The sequence below is a fragment of the Leptonychotes weddellii genome, chromosome 10 (assembly GCF_054177405.1).
Source record: "Leptonychotes weddellii isolate Sample4059 chromosome 10, ASM5417740v2, whole genome shotgun sequence".
NCBI lineage: Eukaryota > Metazoa > Chordata > Mammalia > Carnivora > Phocidae > Leptonychotes > Leptonychotes weddellii.
The window spans coordinates 46388052-46403688 of record NC_138378.1 but is presented as its reverse complement, the minus strand read 5'-3'; the positions used below and the strand labels follow the sequence as shown (position 1 = coordinate 46403688).

General features: G+C 47.7%; 1 protein-coding gene across 2 annotated transcripts; it reads left to right on the top strand.

Annotated features, from left to right (window-relative positions):
* Positions 1-4907: 4907 nt before the first annotated feature.
* Positions 4908-14951, top strand: ECRG4 (ECRG4 augurin precursor). Of its 2 annotated transcripts, XM_006746685.3 has the most exons (4): positions 4910-5112; positions 8910-8957; positions 10955-11112; positions 14582-14951. In XM_006746685.3, exons 1-4 carry the CDS (start codon positions 5034-5036, stop codon positions 14738-14740), a joined length of 444 nt encoding a protein of 147 aa, XP_006746748.2. In that variant the 5' UTR covers positions 4910-5033; the 3' UTR covers positions 14741-14951. The 2 variants fall into 2 exon arrangements, with proteins under 2 accessions (XP_081689440.1, XP_006746748.2); XM_081833314.1 differs by lacking the exon at positions 8910-8957 and having other exon boundaries at positions 4908-5112.
* Positions 14952-15637: the final 686 nt, after the last annotated feature.

Sequence of the window (15637 nt, the reverse complement as noted above, 5' to 3'; positions counted from 1 at the left end):
TTTGGAACAACTGATCTTGGAATAGTCTCTCTGGGAACCATGGGTCTCCCTGTAGGAACCATCCTGAGATCTTCATGCTGGAGAGACCAGCACAGAAGCCACATGGAAGCACTTCAGATGACTATCTAAGCCAAGTCACCCCCACTAAGCAGAGAACCCCACTAAGGTGCCAGACCCGTGAGCACAGCTCTCCAGAACTGTGCAGTGCAGCCCATCTGCCAACTGAGCACTGTCGGGTGAGCTCCATCAACATAGTATGAAGCAGAAGAACCACCCAGCTGAGCCCTGCAGGGACAGGTGACCAGCACAGAAGGGTTTTGATTAGCACAGATGAGGGCCTGATGGCATCCCAGAGAATGGGAATGTTGTAGGCAAAGCCATGAAGGTGTGAAGGTGAAGAGAATCTACTCAAGAATTTGAGTTTTGGGGAAATCAGAAAACTTAGAGAAAATATAAGGGACAAAAATAACTATTATCCATATTTTAAGGCTAAATAGAGTCTGAAGGTTATGTGTTGTGTTACATATTCTATAATCAATAGGGTGCCACTAAGATTCTATGTTTTTTAAACTTTTGATTATGGAAATTTATTAATATACACAGAAAATAGTATCTTGATCCTCTGTTGACATCACCACTGCGGTTCAAGCCATGTCTAAGGGGTTTCCTAGCAAAAGAATTATCAATGTTTGCCAGTCTTTTTTCCTGAAATATTTTTAGGCAAATCCCATACATCAGATCATTTTATCCATAAATATTCCAGTAGGCAGCTCTAACATGTAAGGGCTTTAAAAAGTAACTATAAAACCATTTTCATGCCTAACAAAGTAACAGTCTTAATAAGACACCCATTCCATAATCAAATCTCTCATCAAATTTCCCATATTGTGTTCTTCCTCCAGAGTCAAGCTGGGTCCCACGCTGCCTTTGGTTGATTTTTCTTTAAGGCTCTTGTAATAAACAGCAGTGGCGTGGCAGACGCTACCCTCTTTCCCGTGCTGTTTTGTTCTGGGCTCCTGGTACCCTCACCAAGTGACTCAGCATGCTCTAGTAGAACCTTATTTCTTGTGAACTAGAAGAAAGAGAGGGAGGAAGTTGGTCAGGGCGGCATTTTGAGGTGGAGGGCGCCGCAGTAGGGCTCTGTTTGAGGCCAGTCTGATAACGTACAATAATGAGGTGTAGGGGAGATGGGGACCCATCCCTAAGGAGGGTCCTTGAGCCCCGGGCCCAGGCTGCAGGGCGAGGAGAGAACACACAGAGACCCTGAGCGGAGGGGTCACAGGGAAGTTCTAGTAAAGGTAGCCTTTCTAACATTTCTCAGGCTCTGTACCTGTGACTTTCTGGTGTCAACATGCTAGATAATATTTCTCGAATTCCACAGAATCACAGAGGACATGTGATTTATGTGCATGGTTAGTACACACCACAGAAAGAACTGGAACCCAAAAGCCTGTGTTCTTCCCTGCTGTGCCAAATAGCAGAAAATAAGCCCCTGGGGCTGCTCTGGTAAATGTACGCTATTGGGGGGCAGGGCACAGACTGAGGGAAACAGGCGAGTTTCGCCGAGAGCCCAGTGAGCTGAGCATCTCAGAACGTACTCGAGAGCACCGTGGCCAACAGCACTCCCGAAGAGCCACTTCTTACAACACATGCAGACCCCTGGGCCCACCCAACACGGACTGGATCAGAACTCCCGGGGATCTGACCCAGGAATGTGCATTAACAGGCACCTTGGGATTCTTCGACCTAGCTTGAGAAACACTGGAATAAAGAATGGGACCAGCCATGCACTTGAACGGGATGACAAATTTAAGTAAACAGGGAGAAAAGGACTTTTCACAGTGTCTCGTATGTAGTTAGTATTCATATATACTGCCAAATAAACAAGTGGAAAGGAACTTTGGTATCAAGAACTGACATCGTGTCTCCAGCCAAAGCACCCGAGGTTAGCAGCCCCGGAGGAAGGCAGAGTCAGTGGCTCCTTGCCACCAAACACTGTTTATGAAAGGGGCGCTTTACCTCGTGGGGAACATGGAGACTTCCATCACCCCTGGGAACTTCTAATTGAAGAAGCTGAAGTAACAGCCACTGGGGCCCAATCCTTCCCAGCCAGCCCCCCTTCACAGCTGAACTACCCAAAGTTTGCGGGGGAGAGACGCAGAAATCCCACCAAGCAGGACCCGAGTAACCCTGGACCAGGCGTGAGGGAACGTGAACAAAGGACTCAGTGGGATGGGTAGCTGCTAGAGCTGTGTACTGTTTTATCAGTGCTGATAAGATGTTCCTACCAGTGTGGAAGGCAAACAAGAATATTGGAGCCGAAGACACTTCCCTCTGGAACATGGTCGAGGCAAAGGATGCCCAGTGAGCATTTTGAGAAATACACACTGAGACAGGATTGAACAGAATTGAACTGGATTCGATTGACAGTCATGAATCTGATGCTTTTGATAGCTCTTTTTATTAATATCTTCCTGTTGCTAACAATAAGTATTTATTTTGAGGGTTTTTTTTTTCTTTTTAAGGAAATGAAAATAAAATCAATGAAATTTTGGTTTTTTTTAGAGAGAGCACGAGGGGGGAGGAGTGGTAGAGGAGAATGAGAGAGAGAACCCTCAAGCAGACTGCCCACTGAGCATGTAGCCCGACAAGGGGCTGGATCCCATGACCCGGAGACCATAACCCAACCGGAAATCAAGAGTTGGGCACCTAACCAACTGAGCCACCCAGGCGCCCCCTAAAATGTTTCTTAAAGACGATTGCTTCAAACTAAACTATCACGGCACATTACCTATGGGGTGGGGGGTGATGGGGAGGGGCCCCTGGCAGGTTGATAAAGTTGTTTCCTGATCATGATATCATATAGCTGATCTCCACACTTTTCTGGATTATGTTATATTTCAATACAAATTTTACCCAAAGAGGCTATCTCTTTGATTGGCAGAGATGGAGAAATTGGTCATAATTTGGGATGTGTAATGTCCCACTTATCCGGGAACCATAAAATCTTCTGGAAACCGTTCTTGTTTTGCAAATAAACATGCTCATGTGTATCTGCTTGGTTAGAAGGTGTAAACTGAGCTTCCGTGTACTCTTCTGGTAATGTCTTCTCACCACCACCCTCCCTGTGAAAGATGCTGCTGTTCTCCGGTGCCCTGGGATGTTGGCTGGAGCAGTCTGGAGGTGGCACATGAATGAGCTCCCTGGGGAAAGGAATCAGAGCCTGATCTCAGGAGATGTTCTTCCCGCCTATGGCAATTATTTTAAAATAATTTTCTATAGGATCTTTGATCTGTCTTACCAATTCTACATCAGTGTTTGTTTTTAAATCAAAGTTCTTTTTTTTTTAATACAGGCTCATAAAATATTAGGATTCAATATTCGCTTTGTCTTCAAATGCTACAACTGTATAAGCTGATTAAAGCAGACCTTTTTTTCCTCTTGGAATCTTTGAATTAAGAGAAAATAAAATCACTGCTCTGCATTTTCATCTGAAAACGGGAAGGGATGGGTGAGGGGAGGAAATGTAGGTCTGCATCCAAAAGACAGAAAAAGGAAATTGTCCAGGGACGTGGCCACTGACTGTCCTTCCTATGGCTACATGAATTCATTTCTGATCAGACCCTAGTTATGAGAGGAGAAGTTAAATGTTATATTAGAAGCAAATCCCGTTGGGGATTTGGAGCGTGGAGGGGATGATGGCCACAAGATAGTTAACATCTCTAATATATGTCCTAACAAATCCAAACAGAACACTGGCTTTGTATTTGCTTTGGTTTTCTTCCTGCTAATAAATGTCTCATCCCTGGGCTAAAGTAAATCCATCACCTTTGTTACTGTGCTTTTTCTCCTTCTCCCTGATTCCTCTGGTCCTACAGTCGTTAGGTGTGTGACCCTCCCTTTCAGGCTCTCTCTGGCATAGGTCCTTGTGATTCTGTGACACACTTCACACTTTCTCTTCCCTCGGCCACCATCTGCCTCCCAGAGCTCAGAATGAAGGTGCTCCTTTCTCACTGCTTGCTGGGGAAAGCCAACTGCATCACAGGGAGAGCCAATCCTATGGCAGAATGGTAAACACTGACCACGGGAAGGTATAAAGAGTGAGAAACCAGCTGAAGAAAAGCAATCTAGCTGAATTCAGAGCAGATCTTAGGTAGGAAGGGCCCCTAAAGGTAATGTGGCATCATGGCCATTTTGTAAACGCAGGTGACCAGCTCGAGGTCGGTTGGGACAACTTTGGCTTAGTTTTCCTCCACCACCCCACAGTGCCCAGTTCGTGTGTCCTCCGTGTTGGGGCAGGCCTGGTACGGCGCTGGCACTTCTGCCGTCTCACTGGGCCTCCCTTTAGTGTCTTCTAAGTGTGCACACATTACGGGGCGCACAGAGGGGCCCATTTGTCCTGCGAACACCTACGGACTTCACCAGGTCCCTGGTTTCTGAAAGGTTTTTTCTATCAGAGTAGTTTGGGGGGCGGGGTGCAGTTCTGAATCCAGACTATGGAGTCTTTCAAAATCTTACAAAACACAGCACCGCCAAAGGCATCTTTAAGCGCAGCGCCCGGAATGAAGGAAATTCCAAAGGCCACTTGAGAAGCCAAGGCAGGAGCAGGGCCCCGCGCCCGGGAGCGAGCGGGATGGGGAGGAAGGGCGGCGTTAGCGCGGAGGGGAAAGGGGGGACAGCGAGCAGTCCGCGAGCCAGGCCGGCCCGAGGGGAAGGCAGGAGAGAAACCTGAGCTGGGCCCGGGTAGTCCATCTCCCCATCCCTTCCCCTGACCCCGGCGTCGCGCGCGTCCGTGGCCTTGGAGCCGAGGGGCGGCGGTCGGGGTGAGGGGGCTGCAGGGGGCGCGGGATTCGGTGGCGCTCCGAGCGGCCGCTTGGCCCGCGGCCCTTTGGCTCGGCGCCCGGCCTGCCGGTCCCGCCCCGGCTGGGATGTAGGGAGCGCCGGCCTGCCCGCGCCCCTATCCCCCCTCGCCCAGTCCTCTCGCGCGGCGGCTCGCGGTGCGCGCGTCTCCCTCCTGCCCTCCCGCTGCAGCCATGGCCGCCTCCTCCGCGCGGCCCACCGTCCTGGCCCTGACCGCGCTGGCGCTGCTCCTGCTGCTGTGCCTGGGCCCAGGTAAGTGGGGCGACGGCAGGGCGCGGGGACGGAGATCGGTGATGGAGTGAGGGCAGAGGGACCCAACCCGAGCCCGGGCAAGTACCAAGGGGTGGTAGGGGTCTTGGGTTTTGCACTTGCACAAGTGGGAGTGGCGTGCTTGGGTCCGCAGACAGAGTACTAGGGTCAAGGGCAGGGTCTCAGCCCTGCGTGGCCACCTTGGGGAAGAATGAGGGCCAAGGTCCGAAGGAGGGGCAAGAAGTGTTTTGGACCTAATGCAAGGAGCAAGGGGGTAACGGGAGCTATCAGCGGTGGGGGCCCTCCAGGACTGAGGGAAGCCCAAAAGCTTCATTATGGAGATGCCCTTCCAGGCAATTCCCTAACCAACTGAGTCAGGTTCCAGGTCTGCCAGACTGTGCCCAGGCCTCACATCCCAGATGGGGGAAACGCTCTTAAAGGAGAAATACTTAATCTTCTGTGCTTCGTGGAGCCCTCAGGCAATCGGTTGAAAATTCCAGGTTTGTTCCCTATAAAATGAGCATATTCATACACATCCCCAAAATGAAGTAGTTTGGAGGGGGTGCAGGCATCTGAACCCTGGGGGTCCACAGACCCCACCTGATGGTTTTGTCCTGACCCTACTACCTTCCACTTGTAGGATCCTTTAGGGTTCACTAGTGGCCTCAGGCCTGCATGAGCACATTTGAGAGGCATATGGTGATCCCAGATCTCCTGCTAAGGGCGGGGAGGCTTGAATCGCCTGCCCAAGACCAGGAGACTGGTACTCTTCCCCCTACAAAGTAGATGGCTAATGACCATGGAAGACACCCTTGATTGCTTTGCTTATTCAAAACAGGTATGGAAAAGCAAACTCTTGGTGAAAGGGAGGGAGGAAGCCTGCCCTAGGAGCCCTGAGGCCAAAGCCCCAGGTCGCCAGAACAGCCGGGGACCTGTTCCAGTGGGGAGAATTGCTCTCCTTCTAAGTTACAACCACAGGAGGGGCTAATAAACTACATGATTGATCTACCTCTACTACTTTGTTCCTCCCATTTTCAGAAGCACATCTGAATAAAAGGAGTGAGCACCTGCTATAAGCCATTCCTTTTCAGATTTGCATTTTATTTCATTCATACCAAGAACAAGGTGAAAGGTGCCAGTTAAAATATTATCATCATTGAGCTGGAATGTGAAAGTTCTTATGACATAAAATGAAAATCTTTATACATCAAGTCCCACAGCTGGCTCCTTACGACACCCAAAAACATTTAATGGAGAAAATGATCATTGCTCCTTCTTGAGCAGTTTATTAATAGTTAGCCCTTTTAAAGGAGGGCATCTTGCAATTCTGCATCCGCTGGGAGATCTAATGTCAGGTTTAATAAATTCAGGAGTGCCTATTATCAACCTAGAAGTAGTGACTGATGATATTGGGGTAAAAAACAAATCCATACTATAGGAAAAAAAATTCACAGCTATTCATTTGTTCATTTTTTTCTTCAAACAAATTTAGTGTGGTGTCTGATCACATGTATTAATATTTATTTATACTTCAGTGTGTAGTAATTGGCACAGTGGCAACATCAATAATTCATAATTTAGGATTTTTCTGTGCCTTTCCGTTGTACAGCCGAGATCTGGCAAGGCTTTCATTTCTTAGAACAGTAGTGACATATTTGCTGCTAGAAATTGCAACAAGATTGCAAATGCCTGAATCCAAAGTCTATTTCAACATCAGGCCATATTTCATTCATTTATTGTTGAGTGCTTTTACAGAGGCAAACAGATGGAGGGACGATACTTAATTCTGTGTGTGCCACGCTGTTGTTAGAGATGGACCAGTGTTAAGATATTAATGAATGCTAATATTTGTGCCATGGAAAGTGTCTGTCTGCTTTGGCAAATATGTTCATAGATTTCTTTATTAACTCTTAAGATTCGATGGGAAGTACAGCTTTAAGTGTAGTCCCACTCCACTCCAATTAAATAATCCTCTCAACAGGAGCCCCATCAGGTGCTTATCTCTGCTTATTTACTCTTGATGGGGAACTTCTTGGGGTGACTCACCCCATCTTTGGAGTGGCTGCCAAGGTGTTGGAAACCTTAGTTTATGCCCTAATCTATGGCCCAGGGGTGTTTCTGGAAACCATTTGCTGACTCATTTTTTTTCAAATTGTATTCCACTGTATCAGTTAACATAGTTTAAAATGTATGTATTATAAATATCCATAATCAAATCATTTGAAGGCTTGGTAAATTTTTAACAAATTTTGTACATTTTTAGTGAAAGTTACTAGTAATGCTTTAATGAGAAGTGCGATGTATTTTTATTTTTAATCCCTGTGCCCAGTTTTGGAGTTGAGAGGGTTGTTGGTAATAAACGTATGATGTGCCAAAAAAAAAAAATTTCTGATTCCTAGAGATTCTTCCCAACCATGCTTCCTGGCTGATGTACCTACTCTAAAGGCAGTTGGGTAGCGCTCAAATTCAGATGCCTACAGAGAGCAAATAGGTGAAATGGCTCTTTATGGACCATGGGGCGTGCTGAGTGACTTGGGCCCAGGGGCATTCAAATTCAAAATTTTGTAAACAGTGGGTATGCTCTTCAAACATGTCTGCAGGTAAAGCTCAGCTGTGGGCAGCCAATTTGTGACCTTTGGCCACAAGTGTGGTTTTTTCCCCCAAGTACATAGTATATTCTTTAAGTAGGGGGCAGTTCTTAATCTTATCTGGGTCCCAAACCCTTTTGAAAGTCTGGCAAAATCTATGGCTCCTATTCCCAGAAAACTGTACCTTTGCAGATGCGAACACAGGCTTTGGGGTCTGTCCATGGATGGGAAGGTTAAGGACCTGCCTGAAAAGGTGGACACCAGCCCCTCCATCTTGGGGCCAGACCAGCTCCTTATACCTGAACATGCTCTGGAGGCCGGGCTTTTCTCCCAGGAGCTATGGATATCCCTTCACGGAACAAGCCTTGTACCTACACGTAGCACCTAAGGTTAGCAAAAGTGTCTGCCGGTCCTCACACGTGCTCACCAGGAAGAGGAGGGTGTCCTACCAGGCCAGGCATGTTATTTTCTATTCAAATGTTTAGGCTGCTTAGAAATACTTTCAGAACTGAATAAAAATCACAGCAACTGGTACCAATATGGCCTAGTTGCAAGAGGAGCCAGACGAGCTACAAAACTGGGCTGGATTTTTAAAGAGCTAAGGTGCATTCCTTGGTTTGTGGCAGCGTAACTTCTCGGCGCCTGCCCACCTCTGTCTTCACATGGCCACCTTTTCTGTACCCTCTCCCTCTCCTCCAAAGAGCCCAGCCATCAGATTCAGAGCCCACCTTACATCCACTATGATATCACCTCCTTCACAGTTAACTGAGATTCTTGATTACGTCTGCAAATGCCCTCTTGTCAAGCAAGTTCACATTCAGAGGTTCTGGGTGGATATGAATTTGGGGGGAACACTATTCCACTTACTATACCATGAAAAGGGAAAGTTTGCAGGAAGGTACCCATGCTGGGTGGCCGGGCCTCATAATAAGACACAAGGGGCTGAAAGAACAATGTCATTTCTCCTAGGTATTGCTCCAGTCCTAATGCCCCTGGTCAGCCACGGTAATTGTCACCAGTCTGAGCCATGAGCAGCCTGAATTGTTTTTCCTGCATGACAGGGAACGTGGCAAACAGCAAAACTGTGAAACCGCCAGGTTACCAGATCGAGATGGGGGCACGCGGGGATTTTTTTCCAACTCTGATTCTTGCGCTTGAGAAATTAAAGGGGGCGGTGCAACTCTGACACGATTTCTATGTCCATTCCATTAGGTGGCATAAGTGGGAATAAACTCAAGCTGCTGCTTCAAAAGCGGGAAGGTAAGGATACCCTGCATGGAGAAGGGCGGCATTCTTAACGGATCACAGGGAAAGGCGATGTTGAGTGTGCTCCCTGGGGTCTTGTGTTTGGAACATCGGGAGCGTTTACTCCTTGAAAGGTTGGCAGATCTGAAGGGCTTACTCTGTGGGTATGTGTGTGGTATTTTATTAGGTAAATATTATTGCCGGTAAATGTTTGAAGATTGTTTTTCTGAAAGCTGTCAGTGTGGACCCCAAAATAAAAGAAACAGTGTTACTGTGTTAATTTAATGCTGTGTATTTTAGAACCATGATACCCTTTGGAGCACATATCTAAATTTAGAGCGTATCCTTTAGAGCACATAAAACGTCCATTAGTGAGGTAGACTCGGACTAGTACTGTTGTGGTACTCTATATCCAGTTAGCCCTTGCGGGCAGGGTGGAACAGAAAAAACTGTTTTGTGACTAACACCTGTTGTGAGAAAATACTCCTATGATGAATGTGGTAGCCAGCAGCAAAATGTTGTAGAAACAGAACAGGCTGGGAGCCACACACATCCTGGGCCCGCCACAATCAGGTAGATCTGTTGGACCAATCATGTTGTCTTGTGAAGGCCATCTTCCCTTGGAACTGTCATCTTTGCCTGTAAAATGAAGGAGTTGTTTATCTCTTGGAAATGAGGAGGGTGGCCACATTTCTGATGTAGACCTTTGATCCCTTATTCTTCCCTCCCCGCCCCCCCCATCCAGTTGAAAGGGGATTCTGGCCAGCTCAGTCTGCTCCCTGACCTTGTGGAGCTCCCTAGTGCTATTCACATGCTTCCCAGTCAGCTCTCCAGAGATCCCCCAGATGCTGGGCACTTGGGGCCCCTCGCAGGGGCAGGGGTGTCCTGAGGGAGCTCCCAGCATCTTTCTCAGCATTTCCAGCCACTCACCAGGCCCTGGCCAATCCCCGATCTCTGTGCCGGGCAGCCCGCTCCTCCAGGACATCCGGGGTGATGGAAGTTCTCAAAGGGCCAGCCTGTCAGAGGTGGGAGAGAGCAGACCACCAAGATAATCACGAGTCCTGGTGTACATTCTCAGCTTTTATTCAAGTCAAGCCTAGAAACACATATTGAGCACCTACTATGTACAAAAGAGTAGTAACAGGCCCTGAGAGAGACACAGATGAACAGGAAATGAGGAAACACATCCACCGCTATTTATCCATGTGACCCAAAGAACACACCGAACACTTCACTCGCATCATCCTTTGCGGCCTTCATAACAAGGGACTGCCAGTCCAGTTTTATAGATGAGGGGGCCGAGAGCAGGGGCAGACGCAGGGACACAGCTGCTTCCCCTGAGCACAGCCCGCAGAAGTGGTGGCTTTTAAACAGTTGAGACCACAATGGGAAGACATTGTTAAAGAAGCCGAGTGTTAAAGCAAGGGCCAGTACCTGTCAAGACTCGGTTGAATCGTCGATGATGTATGAGGCCCACAGAGGGTGGCCCAAGGTGGCCCGGTCTGCTCCGGCTCTCCAGGGTGTGAGCTTGCTATACTGCCGAGCTGGGCCTGGGCTCATTGTTTCAGCACTCTTTTCCTCGTGGTCTCCTAAACAAGCACAGCACTCTCTGGCTTGCACATGCAAGGAACATACACTTGTGTGGCCTTAGACATCCAGTTGCTTCCTAAATGCTTAAGGGGTATGCCACCAGGCCCTGTCTGAGGCCTGGGGTCTAGGCCTGGTGAGTCGCTGCTGAGGACGGGCTACATCTTGTTTCTCCCCTGTGCCCTAGAAGTTGGGGGCTAACCTGCGCCCCTTGATATGGCTGCACCCAGATGGACAGCTTACTACCGAGGGGCATGGAGACTGATGACAGGTGGTTGTATTTTATCACATGTGATGTAAGAGTAAAAATCAAAGCCATGTTAGGCAGGGTGAGCTTGGGGTGCAGGATATATACTAGTGATTCGCCCTGATAAGAAAAGAACTCATGCTTTGTGCTTTGGGGGGCGGGGAATTGATCCTTTTAGCACCTGCTCCGGCTAAGACTAAAGTAGCAGTGGACGAGAGCAAGGCCAAAGAATTCCTGAACAGCCTGAGGCGCCAGAAGCGGCAGCTGTGGGACCGGACTCGGCCGGAGGTCCAGCAATGGTACCAGCAGTTCCTCTACATGGGTTTCGACGAAGCGGTGGGTAGTTCCTCCCGCTGGAGGCCTGGCTCCCCCCACAGTGGTGTGGTGGGGGCAGAGGCTTGGCTTGGGGAAACAGGGCACAGAAAATTAGCCTTCGGAATTCACTCCAAAAAGGATGAGCCCCATGATAGGCCAAGTGCTACCCAGGTGTTGGATAACATCTCCATCGGGATACAGGGACATCAGCTGGAATTTTTCATCAGACCACATGCAAATGGGAATCTCTCCCAACATGACTGGGAAGCGGAATCCCAGAGAAAATGGCCGGGGCTTAAATTCATCCCAGAATCCCATGTAACTTATCTGCACAGTTTTGCTTGGGTGTCTTTAAAATAACTCACAATGGGGGCACGTGGGTGGCTCAGTCGGTTAAGTGTCTGCCTTCAGCTTAGGTCATGATCCCAGGGTCCTGGTATCGAGCCCCGCATCGGGCTGTCTGCTCAGCGGGGAACCTGCTTCTCTCCCTCTGCCTGCCGCTCTGCCTACTTATTCTCTCTCTCAAATAAATAAATAAATAAAGTCTTAAGAAAAAAAAAAAACTGACAACCTATCCAAAACACATTTGCGGCTTTACCTCCCCAAAATGTCAGAAACAACAAGATCGAAGCAAAGACCTGTGAGGATAATGGGAAGAGACGAAAAGTGACTTTTTAAAGAGAGATGGGTCTTTGCAGATGTTTTCAGGAAAATCTGGCAATGCATTTTCAGGTAAAGATGGTTCCATTCCATTCATGTGTCCAGGCAGGGAGGTGAGTGGATGTATTCACTAAGTCAAGGAAAAAGAATGTTTACAATCACAGACTGTAGCTGGGGGCAGAGTTAAGGTCTCAGATTCCCATGCATAGACACAAGTGTACAGAGTGACCAGCAGGGCAGCGCTAGCAGGAGTGCTATATTGGAGGCTTGGCGGCAGCCTGGAGAACGCTCAGCCTGCCACCCCAGCCAGAAGGGGGACGGGGACAGATGAAGGGCAGTATCTCCAAGAGGGGGCAGCTGGAGAAGTACTTCTCCAAATGGCCCAAGATTTATACTGTGCGTAGAGGATGTATAAGACATCGCAATAGATGAAAAACAAAAACTCTTTAGAAGCCTCATTTTTAATGGCTGCATAAAATGCAGTCGTGTGGTTGGATTATAATTTCCTTCCCATTCCCAACCTTTGGATATATTGGTTATTCTCTAATTATCTTTTTGCTACTTAAGTAAAATTTTTTTTCCTGTGCAAAAAGCTAAACACATACATCCAGACTCTGCCAGGTAGGATTCTAAGCACTTGTATGAATTAACTTACTTACAGTCGCAACAACCCAAACGACAGGTACTGTGATTTGCATCTTTGTGTGTAGTTTGTTCCGTACTTGGTATTGCATTCTTCCCAGGCGAGTTGCGGAGGCAAAAGGTAGAATCACTTGCGGGTCTTTGGGCACTGTCAGATTGCACAATCCCAGAAGTCCCGTGTGAGAGCACCAGTTTTCTGGCATCTTCAGCATCACCTCGAATTCTCACTGAAAATTAAAAAAAACAAAAAAGTACTTGCTTGAACATGAAAATGGTGTGTCCTTGTAGTAATTTGCATTTCTTTGATGCAGTCCATGAAAATGGGTATTAAGAGTCTAATGTGGAGAAATGGCTAAAATAATGACTGGTGACAAAACCAGAAAAAAGGTGAGGATCCATAAGATTATAACTAAATATTCACAGAAAAGAGACGCCTGGGTGACTCAGTCAGTTAAGGGTCTGCCTTCAGCTCAGGTCATGATCCCAGAGTCCTGGGATCTAGTCCCGTATTGGGCTCCCTGCTCAGTGAGGAGCCTGCTTCTCCCTCTCCCTCTGCCCCTGCTTGTGCTCTCTCTGTCAAATAAATAAATAAAAATTAAAAAAATAAATAAATATTCCCAGAAGAGACTAGAAGGAAATACATCAAAATGTCAGTTGTGGTTGTCTCTGGCAGTGGAGTTATGATGCCCCTTTTTCTCTGTCCCACTCCCACGTATCGATTTGTAAAGTATGAGTCTGTGTTATTTCTGTACTCACAAAACATTTCTTTAGTTTCTTGAAAACCTTGATGTTTCAAGGTCTGAGGTTTGCCAAAACTTCAAACACGATTATAAAATGCAAAAAACCAAGGAGAAAAATGATTTCACGATGGGAAAAGCTGCAGTGTTGTGGGGAAGGCAAACATTCTCGCTTTCATGGCAGAGGCGGAGGGCAGGCTGAGCAGATGCCAGAGCCCCTGGGGCTCAGCAAACAGAGGAGGGGCCGAGTGGTGCTCACCAGCATGGTACAGGCTGACCCACTGCTCACCCGAAGTGGGTGGCCACAGAGAACACCATCATGGGCGAGGCTGGGCCTTCCAGCCTCAGGGAGTGCTCAAATACCCACGTTCACTGGCAGTCTTATTAAATAGATTCCTGCGACCCAACCACCGGAAAATTCCATCCAGGCAGCGTGGAGGGGTGCCTGAGAACTTGCACTTTTAGCATCCTTAGAGATTTGGATGCGGGGGTGCACTGGCCACACTTTGAGAAAAATTGGACCCAAACTTTTAGATACCCTGCAACCCCCCTAGGTCATCCCTCTCTTGTCCCCGCCTTTTTGGCCTCACACCAAACCTCTCCCCAAGTTGTCAGCATCAACACATGCGAGCGCCCATCCACATTCATCTTGCACTTTCACTACTGACAAAGAATTAGTCTTTCCTTTAAGAGACGCATCGATAGCAAAGACCAGTTACCCCAGCTGTAAACTTGAAAGTCCTTCTATTCTTCTCACTCCTTCAGTTCTTCCCCTCCCTTTTATTCCTGCTAACTGCAACTGTCTCTTTTCATGTGTCTCTCAGCAACTGTAGGCTTCGTGAAGGCAGGGAATCTGTCCTACTTGCTTGGGGTGGCCCTTCAGTGCCCGGCACAGGGCTGACAGGCTGGGCCCATGGAATCAGCATTTGTGGAATGAGTAAGTGCAGCCGTGCAAGTTCTAGTCAAACCACGGGTATAAAAGGGTCAACATTGCAAGTCCCTGTGGCTCTACCAGGGTGGTGGTGATTTCATTTATCAAGCATCTACTCTGTGCACTAGGGCCAGGCACAGGACAGGACAAGGAGAGAAGGCAGTCTGTAAGATGTGTGCAATGCCTGGGTGTCAGGCCAAGCTATCGCTATCTTTGGGAGATGCCCATTTTATTTCCCAAAAAAGAGAAAAATGTTTGAGCGTCGGGTATATTGAGAACTCATAGGGCAGAAGTTTTCAAGGGCTTCATGTGTACTCCTTTGGGGACAATGGCTTTTATCAGTACTCTTTAGCTGGCTGTGTTGACCTCTGAGCACAGAATACCATCATGACAGGCGATTCCTGGGAAGAGTTGTTAATCACTGAAGAAAAGCCATCACAGAGAAAAGCCAGGGATAAGATGTGGTCGAGGGGGAGTGTGTGTCCTTAAATCCGTTCTCTATTTTTCTCTTTTTCTCCAGAAATTTGAAGATGACATCACTTACTGGCTAAACCGAGGTCGGAATGGGCACGACTACTATGATTACTATCAGCGTCACTATGACGAGGACACAGCGATTGGTCCCCAGAGTCCCCACAGCTTCAGGCACGGAGCCAGCGTCAACTACGATGACTACTGATCATCACTCCGCGCTCTGTGCACCAGCACCGGAAGTGACCCCTTCACTGCCTCGCACCATGTGGCTTCTGCTGGGCTTGACTTCCGCAGATCTTTTCTACCCCCTTTCTGTGACCAAAGGAAAGATCAACGCCTTTTGATATTTCATGCAAGAACCTAACAATGCATTCCATTAAAAAATAGAAATAAAAGCATTTTGTTAAAAAACAAAAGTCTCAGGATTTCATTTGGATGGAAAGTAAGCTGGCCACAGTTTTCATTCCCTGGATTTTCTCAAAGTTGAAGCCTCCTCTGAGAGGCAGCTCTCTGTCACTGGTACCCTGCCTGGAATCCTAGCCACCCCCCGGGCAGACCATGGGACTGAGCAGGGGTCTGCAGTTTGTTAAAATTCTGCCCACTCGAAATGCAGGAGAGGAAACCAGCAAGAGAATCTGGTCAAAGATTATTTAAGGTTACAGACACGGTTTGGAGTATTCTAATCACTGCACAGGTGTTTGAGACTTTCTGGGCCCCAGGCCCTGAGTGAGAACTGGGCCATTTTAATATGATCATGCAGGGAATGAAGGGTAATAGGAAAAGAGCTAAAGTTTGTGTGAATTCAAGGCCTCACTTGTCTTAAAAAAAGTAAAGCTTCGCCAATTAATTCAAGAAATATTTGAGAATATACTTCACGGGGGCACCTGGGTGGCTCAGTTGTTAAGCGTCTGCCTTCGGCTCAGGTCATGATCCCAGGACCCTGAGATTGAGCCCCGCATGGGGCTCCCTGCTCAGCAGGAAGCCTGCTTCTCCCTCTCCCACTCCCCCTGCTTGTGTGCCCTCTCTCGCTGTGTCTCTGTCAAATAAATAAAATATTTTAAAAAAAAAGAATATACTTCATGTAGTATTTAAACAACCTGAG